Source organism: Aegilops tauschii, chromosome 5 (genome assembly GCF_002575655.3).
Source record: "Aegilops tauschii subsp. strangulata cultivar AL8/78 chromosome 5, Aet v6.0, whole genome shotgun sequence".
Taxonomy (NCBI): domain Eukaryota; kingdom Viridiplantae; phylum Streptophyta; class Magnoliopsida; order Poales; family Poaceae; genus Aegilops; species Aegilops tauschii.
In genome coordinates, this window is record NC_053039.3 from 488,380,838 (window position 1) to 488,390,656 (window position 9,819).

The window sequence follows — 9,819 nt, forward strand, 5'->3', positions numbered from 1 at the left end:
CTTTTGGTTGGCAACACTTAAGGGTTAAGGGTGTGATGATGCAATTACTCGATGTTTGGTTGCTCATGACCTAATGTTGGCCCTTCTTGGTAGTGGTGACCTTATCAGAAACTACACTACCGGCGGTAGCAATTTAACATCATTTCAATCCTAACCACTAAATAAATGACAATTTGTCTTAATAGATCTAGCTACTAACGAATATCAGTACCAAATTAACAGTCATATGGGTCAATGGGGCGGGGGGGGGGGGGGGGGGGATGGTTCATCAATGCCGATCAAGGGGGAAGATCAACATTCTCCTCCTCCTCCTCCTTCTCTTCTTCTTTAGATCCTTTTGTTGTCTCTATTAGCCCACGTTGCCTCAACCCACTCTAATATTTTGCTCTTCCAAGCTTCGTTATCATGTGCCTTCATACCATGGCTGAAGTCAATAACATTAGCCATCGCATCATCTTCATCTGGCACATAATCATCATGACCCCTCTCTAAGATCCAGTTATGAAGAATGCAACATGAAAAAATAAGCTTAATTTAGGTGGGAAAAATGGTTGAATGACTTCTGATCAAGAATCTTAGCTATATTATTCAAAGCACCAAATTCCCTCTCAACTATAACTCTAAGGCTAGAGTCTGAGATTGAATAGTTCGCTAATAGTATTAGATAGTTCCTTGTAGAGAATTCATTAAGATGATACCTGGTTTCCTTCAAGATTGGAAGAACCACATGTCCACATGCATATCCAATATCTCCTTGGTAGAAATTACCACCTGGGATATTGATCCCATCAGATCGAGCCATGCTGTCAGCAATAATGTTTGCATCATGGGATGGTCATTCCCAACCAACTAACACATATGTGGAGTGAGATCAAAATCAACATCAGCAAGCACACTCTGGCTTGTGTAGTGATTTCTACCCCTGTACGAAGTAGTATGTGACCTCAGCACTATAGCAGTCACATGAGTATAATCAATTGCTCAAATGTAATAATGTGATGGCATGAATAGACTATTATGGTTCACAACAATACAATCATGCCATGGCATGAACTAACAATTAGTACTGATCACCTTGAAATATGGATACTAGTGATATCTCACTCACATCTTCGAAGGGGTTTTACTAGTAGGTACTTTGATCATCTCACCTCTGAGCTCTCCAAACGCGTGCAAGACTTGCTTGAAATACCAGGGAATTGTCTCATAGAATCTTTTGTGTTGTGAATCAACCTAAACCTCTAGTTATGATTCACAACATGAAAGGGCATTGCTACTTGTTCTTCCACATAGGCGTGGATACTATCTTTTAGCAACCCCCTCTTCCTAAACGGCTCCGTAAGCGTGACAAAGGGGGTACTTCTTACTTGAAGCATGTTCACAGCCTCTACATCGCAGTGGCGTACCTGGCGGGTGTGCCACGACACACCATAATTTTGGGACATATTTTTTACCATGTAAAAACTAGCTGACTTTCAAGGCCCATCCAAGCCAATTGAAATAGATCTTACTTTTTTTAAAGTGTGTGCACCCTACATTTTATTTCTAGGTCCGTTAGTGCTGCATCGTTACTTTTATAGCTGTAGTTTTATTCATCATCCTCACCCTATCTCGGACTAAAATTGGATCATAGTTGATCACATGTTGACGAACCACTCTCGTGTGTACCAACATTATTCAACTCTGAATCACAATTATGAGTGCAGATGCTTGAACTAGTAGATTCATCCGTTCGAATATTGTAGTAAGTAACGGCAAAATTGATCCTACACCTTACCTAACGACCAAACAATGGAAGGATGAAAGATGGTTGTATGGTGCTTATCTCCATAGGAGACGACGAGGACGAGATGGAGACATCAATGAAGGGGACGAGCAGCTGACGAAGGGCAACATGTCCCAATGCTAGAGATCTTAGTCCACACTACCGTCGTTTCCAAGAACCAAGGTTGAGTTTGTCCTCTAGCTAGAGGTGAACGAATAAAAGAGGGTGAGACAACATATTTCACGCCATGTAACGGGTAGAAATTTTCTTCTCCCGCCAACTCCATGCGTGTTCCCTGCGTATGTTCGTCGTTTCCATCTTGCACTCTAGGATACGAGGTGTATAAATCGGCACCTCACGTGAGCAACCAAACGATCTATTTTTGTATCCACTTGACATGTTTGAAGTTCGTGCGAGCAACCAAACACGCCCTACATTTGTGTAGTGCATCAGCGGCAAATGTTGGGAGGTCAAAAGTTTTCACTTGGTGGAGCAGGTCACCTGGTTTCAAAATCTGAACAGACCAGCCAAGCTCAGATTTCATCCTTCCAGGCATGCATTGATCGTGCTGCCATCTCCGTGAATTTTCAATCACCCAGGATGAAAAACAGCAACAACACTGGTCAGTAAAAATTGTGTTAGGAACAGGGTGGCTTCTGTACCCGGACGAGGACAAACAACCGACACTGGATCCCACGCCTTTCCCATCCGAGCTTCACTCCGGTGCCGGCCACGGGAACTCGCACCGCAACAGGCCGAGCAAAGCCATCAACTCCGCCATTGATTGTAGCACAGTTTCAGTCCAATGACTCAGCGAGGGCGGTGGACGAAATAAATCAATCCCCTGACGCGTCACATTCAGTTCGTACTACCGCTTTCAGGAGAGGAGTAACTGACAGGGAGCGCAGCAAGGCCCCATCCCATCGCGCCCGCTGTCTTGCACCGACGCGCATCCATCGCGTGCCCCTTTCATGCTCCCTCCCTGAAACTATGCTCACACACAACACACCACTCTTGCTCGCAAATATTCTTGGCTGTAATTCTACCCATAGAAAACAGAAACAGAACAAGGAAATTACTGGACAAACTTTACTGATGCATGATGGTTCATTATTACAGCACAGCGGCATTTTTACCGGCATAGCAGCAGGCCAGCATCATGCATTATCAACACATAGTAGGATCATGCACCAGACGCTCCAGATCATGATTTACACGCATATAATATATAGTGGTGATCCGCGAGACAGTACGACATGATAGATAGGGATGCATCCAGTTCAGGCATATGGTGTGTAGACGCCATGGGCGGCGGAGGATGCCTGGAGGGCGGTGGTGGATGTGGATCATGGGCACTTGGGCCTCTTGCGCGCGCCGTGGCCGGTGGTCTTGTCGCGGTAGCAGGGGCATTCGTCCTTGTTGCCGGCGGTCCCCGACGGCACGCAGTTGCACTCGGCGCAGCATATCCCGCAGTACTTGAGGCAGTCGTCGTGCCGCCCCGCCTTGGAGCACCTCACCCCGCACTTGCCGTCGCAGAACGCTGAGCAAAAGCACATCCACCAGTCACCACGGTTAACATCAACACATACACAGGGAACGACCAAAGAACTTCAGCACAATGGCGATACACAATACAACATCAATCCATCACTTGACTAACCTGATCCAGCCATGGCGGCACGCAGAGACGAGGATGCCAAGAGGAGGAAGAGGAGGAGAGCCACAGTGCTGGCGGTGGGGCGAAGCTTCATTGTGGTGTGCTCAGGATGTGCTTGAGGTTCTTGGCTCTGGCAGAGCGCTGCTGCCTGCTGGTTGGTGTGAGCTTGAGGGTAGGGAGCTGGAGGAGTGAGTTGGTACCAGTGTCTTGGGGCATTTGGGGCTATTTATAGGGCCCAAAAGCTTGACAGATCTTGAAATGGTCACAACTATTTTGGACCGTTCATAAGTTTTAATCCAAGGGTCAAGACTAACGCCAGGAGAGGTAATAGTTTACGCACACCTCAAGAAAAGGGAAATGGTAAAAACAGTACTAGCATATATTATTAGAGCGTCTGAGGGAAAGGAAACTGTTGCATTTCTAATTTATGTGATTAAAACGGAGAAGAAGGAACTTATTGCGTGCCTAACTTACTCCTATGTGATTAAAGCCATTAAATACCACAGTTTACGTGAAAAATGAGAATAACATGACATGAGATTAATTTGGAATAATTTCGGTCTTTCTATAACGTACTAGTAATAGTTTAAAAAAGGAACACTTCTATGGTTAATTAAGTAAAATGACGAACACCATAGAACAAACGAGACAACCATCATAGAGATTAGCATGGTTAAGTAAAATGACGAACTTCATAAAACAGAAGGAACATGGTTAAGCAGAACAACATGACACGAGATTAATTATTTTTTGCTGCCGGTGACACGGGATTAAACTGGATGAGAGATTCGGGAGAAGAGATATTTTTTCCATGATTTTCTCTTCTGCCGATTTGGTGAGAGATTTCAGATTTGGGAGAAGTGTTTTCTCATCAGCCCGATGTAAGAGGTGACCGGTTGCAGCCTTCTTAATTTACACATGCTAATTTCTTGACCCACCATTTGATAAAATTAACGCTTCAGATCTACTCTTACCTCTTACATCTCCTTGAGGTACGTTCTTAGAATTCAGAATTAGGGTTTAGAGTTTAGGTTTCAGTGAGCTCACTTATTTGCTCTTCTTTTCGCTGAAATACTGAAAGAAAACCCACTGTTTTTGCTCATTTATTTATTAATGGCCTGTGTGGTGAACTGGTGTCAGTGGCACACACAGATTACTTAGGGCAACTGCACCGTACGACCCCAAACAGACGTCTATTTTGTTCGGATTTTATTCGTTTGGGTGGCAATGGGGCAGCGGCCGTTCGAATTTCTAGATGCACCGGCCGTGCGCCCAACGTGCGGCCGCATCTTGGCCGCAACTCGTGTGCATACATTTTTCGGCGCATTTCTTATTATTTTCATCAGCGATTTTTTTGATACATTGGAGTACATTCACCAAATCTTGACTAGAATAGTAAGACCAAAAAAAACAAGAACCATAAGAAGACATTTTAAAAGATATCTAACCATAACTTTTGCCGCAAGCTGGATTAGTATCTTCTTGATGCCTTCATTGTTGATCCGCGGATTCTCGATCTTACATTCTTCTTTCTTCTTCGAGTCTAAAGAAGGAGACGTTGCTTCTTCGCATCTAGTCTCATCTCTAGCCTCTATTCTAGCAACAAGTGCACGGACATCTATCAAATTTTGTTCTATCAATAGATCGATGTATTCTTCTTCCCAATATCAAAACTTGCGTGCTTCCTACACAATAAAAAATTGAGTATAAGCAAAATGCGCCGAATCCGGGAGCACAACCGAAGCTAAACTAGCACATACCTCATCATTTTTGCACTTGACGAACACCCATCTGGGATGTTCCGGCGTTGTAGACACGCGGCGCACGACCTTTCATGGACAGTAAGTCGTCGCACTTTATGAGCGGCAACGATGCGCCGACGAGCCTTTGGGCTAGCACCGAGCCCGGACGACGGCCGTTGGTGTATTTGTTGGCGAACCGGTGACGGGGTAGATCCGAGCGGCTAGAGACGGAGTCAATACCTGCATGCGGCATGAGGGCGTTGCCGAGGCTGTGCGGTCCGGTACCCAGCCAGTCCATGGTGCGGCGCGGCCTCCGGCAGCTGGGTGAGCTCAAATCCGGCCGGATCCGCTCCAAATCCGGCCGCCGGATATGCTGAAATCAGGCGGCCGGGGTTGGACAACTTGGGGTGTCGAGAAAACGGGGCTGCGACTAGTGTAGGGGGCGAGCGCGCGACCGAGCTGGACAGCGACACGACCGAGAAAAATGGCGGCGGTGGCGGCTAGGGACGAGAGGGGAGTGGGGCGGCGGTGCAACTGGAGTGAGGGGAGAGGAATAGAAAAAGGGACGCATGCGTACCCGACGGGCGGGCCAAGGGAGAAACATGGGCACGCGCGTGTCAGTTTGGCCGCAAACGCGGTCCAAAATTGAACCGGGAATGAGTCCAAGAAAAAACGAAAACCGATATTGGTCCATTTGCTCTCACGTGTTGGGCCGTCTATTCTGTTTGTTTACCCCAAACGGACACAGTCAGATCGTTTGGTTCGTGTGTGTTGGAGTTGCCCTTGCAACTTAAAAGAGACGAGGGACATGGCGAATTGGTGATGTGTTGATGGGCTGTGAGCTAGCTGTAACCCAAAATGCAGACCTTTTTCTTACAAACGGTCGTCAACTCTCATCATGCTTAGATCGAGCAGTGGGCTGTTTCAGTGAGATTTACTTTACTTAACTCTCTTCCCTTTACGTGTTTGTTAGAGCATCTCCAGCCTTTTGCCCTCTCAGGAGGCATTTTTTTCGCCCCTTGGGGGGCTGCCGGCGAAAAATTTGATTTGGGGGGCGAAAATTTTCCACTCGTTGCATCCCCACGAGCGGTGTTGGACTCCCACGAACAGAGCGGCATTTCGTCGAGCATCTTGCCCGCGGCGGCGTCGACTACCTCCTCGTCGCGCAGCTAGAGCAGGTCGCGCCCGTCTTGGCCTCGACCTTGACCTTGAGCCCCTTGGCCGCGAGCAGGTCGAGGCGCACGTCGTAGGCGCCGGTCGTCTTCTCCGCCGCCGGAGACGCGCTGCTCGAGCTCGGCGCGCCCGTGCTCCTCATGGGCGGCCTCGACGGCGCCCCCGTGCTCCTCGTGCGCGGCCTCGACTGCGCCCCCGTGCTCCTCGTGCGCGGCCTTGACGGTGCCCCCGTGCTCCCGTTCTGCGTGGCCCGCGCCCTCCCTGCCCCGCCGTCGCGTTCGACGCCGCCGAGAAGACCTGGGCGCGGTGCTGTGGCGCCCCGGACCATGGTGCCGAGCACGCCCGTCCGGCTGCTGTTGCCTGTGCATGCCCGACCGCGCAGAGGCGGGCGCGGGCGCGGGCCGTCCCGGCCACACCCCGGCGAGCGCGGGCGAGCTCCGCCCCGGCCACACCCCGGCGGGCGCGGGCGAGCTCCGCCCCGGCCACGCAGAGGCGGGCACGGGCGCGGGCCGCCCCGGCCACACCTCGGCTGGCGCTGGCGAGCTCCGCCCCGGCCACGCAGAGGCGGGCACGGGCGCGGGCCGCCCCGGCCACACCCCGGCTGGCGCTGGCGAGCTCTGCCCCGGCCACGCAGAGGCGGGCGCGGGCGAGCTCCGCCCCGGCGGGCGCGGGCAAGCTCCGCCCCGGCCACGCGGGGCGGGTGCGAGCTCCGGCCACGGCTCTTCCCCGTGCAGCTCGTTGTGCAGCGTCCTCTCCCGACCCCTATGCGGCGGGTAGGCAGAAGGAAAGGGAAAAGAGAGGAGAGAGAGGGGGGTGGGTGGCTGACGTGGGCCAATTAGATTGGTTAAGCAAAAGCGCCGGTGTCCCCAGGTGCCCCCCGATGGCCTGGGTGTGGGTTGGGCGCGCCGGCTGTATTTTTTGTCTAAACCGGCGAAAAGTGAGGTCCTGGGGGGTCCGAGTGGGGCGATTTTTGCCCGCCGGCGCCCAAAAAGTGGCTTGGGGGGGGGCTTCTTGGGGGCGCTAGTGGAGATGCTCTTAGCAGCTCGCTAGTCTAGGTGCTCTGCCCACAGCAAACATTGTCATCCTCGGCACTACGACATGCCATCACGCAGCACGCATGTCCGGCAGGTTAGTTCGCCGGAGCACGCTAGCCACACCGCTGCCTTCCGCGTCGGCGCCTTCTGTTGTACTAGACCGGAGGCGCCGACCAGTGTGCCCTGCCTGCCGTCACAGGCCGGCCGGTAAACAACCACCAATCCACCACACAGATACACAGGCAGATGGATGCACAGGCGGCAACCACTAAGGGCATCTTCAACCGTAACGGTTCGTTTGGCGGTTCAAACACATTTTTCTCGCATCCGGAGACAAACTAAGGAGACTTTATGAACGTTCGGATCGCTGCTATGTCCGTATCTGACTAAGCCACAAAAACCTTCTCCCTCGTCCGCACCCTATCTCATCCGGCGTTGGTTATCGCTGCTATAGAACGTCAGCAATGCATTCATGTCAGTCCAGAGTGGGCGTGATCGCTCACAAGAACCGGCATTGAAGCAGCGCCGGCCTAGAGCGTTGTCCGCGCCGCTTCCGGATGCACGTGACGTCTCTTCAAATTCAAATGACACCAGTTCGTCCATCTTTCTCCATTAAAGGTAGGCGATTGCAGAGGAACCTACTCTGGCATCACCTGACCATCCCTCTGCCGCCCATCATTAAGGACCATACCGCCTACCTTGCCATCCGTCGGCTATTTAAACCCCAGGCCGGCAACACGGCCGCATCCATCCACCATCGGGGCCCCTCTCTATCTCCTCTCCGCACCACACCCACCATGGCCTCCTCGAGCTCTAAAGCTTTGTGACACGGCCTCTCGTCCGACCAAGAAGGAGCTCGCTGCCATTGTTGCCGGCTCGTAGGCCGCCAGGCGCTCAGGCTCATCAGAGGCCGGCGTTGTGGACGCACCAATTGCAGAGGCAGCTGATGATGAGCTGGCGCCACTGTTTGCGCCGACCAATGCCGGCATCACTATGGGTCGTGCCCACTACACAAACATGATGTTGGAGGAGCGAGAGGCCGCGTTTCGGCAGGTGGAGGCTGACCAAGCCTACAACCTCCGCCTCCTCGATGAGCACCGACAGAGAGGAGCTACTGGTCGTCGACATTGGCATCACGACAGACCTTGACGAGCAGGAGGCGCGGCTCGAGTCCTACTGCTCCACCGCAACATCTGTCGCAACAACTGGCGCTACTGCCAGCAGGCAAATTTGGAGGCCACCTACAAAGAGATCGACGAGGCAGCCGATGAGGTTGATGGGCCCGACTCTGACGACGGCAATGAGGTTGGCAGCTCCGCTACGGGCGTGGCACGACACCACGACGACGACGTCGGCACGTCTGTGGCCCTGCCGGCAACGAGGAAGAATGGTGCGTGGTAGGTCGCTGGCGCTCGGGTCCCAAGAAAGCCACCGCTCCTTCCCTCCTGCTGAAGTAAGCTTGGCGGCTTGATCATTGTCGGCCGATTAGCTGCTCAGGCTGCAGAGGCGTATCTGGAGATTGCGAAGGCGGGAGCTGGAGCTTCACTTTGCGGGGCTCACGGCTGGACGTAGGGAGCGGGCGCCGGCGGTCATTTGATTAGGTTTAGAGTAGGGTTTAGTTAAAATTTGTCCAAAATAAAATGAATTTCGTTCGGCTTATATGAAAATCAGCCGGTTTGGATGAATTTCATTCAGTTATTTTAAACCTTGTAAAAATATACAGATAACATTAGATGGCCGTCTCCTGCATTCATGTTCACAGACTGGTCCCCTGATCCACGGACAGATGCAATGTCCGTTTTGCAGGTCATCTTTGGAGATGCCGTAATAAAGCGTAGATAATGGCTCCGGTGCGTACAAGTAAAAGAAGTTACCGAAAGGAGCATGCCATCCTTGCAAGGCAAGTAGGCACCTATAGCATGGGTTCACTCATTTGTCACCTGTTGGCTGTTAAGCACTGGAGCCATGCAGCTTGTAAGGCCAACTCCAACCGGCCGTCTCAAACGGACACTACTTATTTGTTCGGGATATGTAACTTCCGAACGTTCGGATCTTGGGAATAGATCCGAACCACTATTTTCCTGCACGATCAGCATCGAGAAACTCCCGCGATATTTCTCCCCCACCGATCGGTAACTGCCTAATTTTTTCCCGATCGAAACGCTCCCCCGCTTTTTTTTCATGCTGATCACTGCTCGATCGCTAAATTTCTTTTTTGTCACTTGAAACACTCCCTCCGCTGTTTTTTTCTCGTGCTCAGCATAAAAGGAGTAAAAAATTATTGTGCCCTTCATGGATCGAACCCAGGTTTGCTGGGTTATGAATGATTCCAATGACCAACTCACCTAATATCATTTTCTTGTCTTATAAATGGAAAATTTCTATTTGACCTTCTTTGAACCCCGTTGCAGCAAAAGAAAAGTTGCTCCTTTATGGTTTGTTGGCCTT

General features: G+C 51.3%; 1 protein-coding gene across 1 annotated transcript; it reads right to left on the reverse strand.

Moving 5' to 3' along the window:
- Positions 1-2,829: 2,829 nt before the first annotated feature.
- On the reverse strand, positions 2,830-3,644 carry LOC109743480 (peamaclein). Its single transcript, XM_020302572.3, has 2 exons — positions 3,426-3,644; positions 2,830-3,305 (listed from the first exon to the last, which is right to left on the reverse strand). The coding sequence occupies exons 1-2, from the start codon at positions 3,514-3,516 to the stop codon at positions 3,112-3,114; spliced, it is 285 nt and encodes a 94-aa protein (XP_020158161.1). The 5' UTR covers positions 3,517-3,644; the 3' UTR covers positions 2,830-3,111.
- Positions 3,645-9,819: the final 6,175 nt, after the last annotated feature.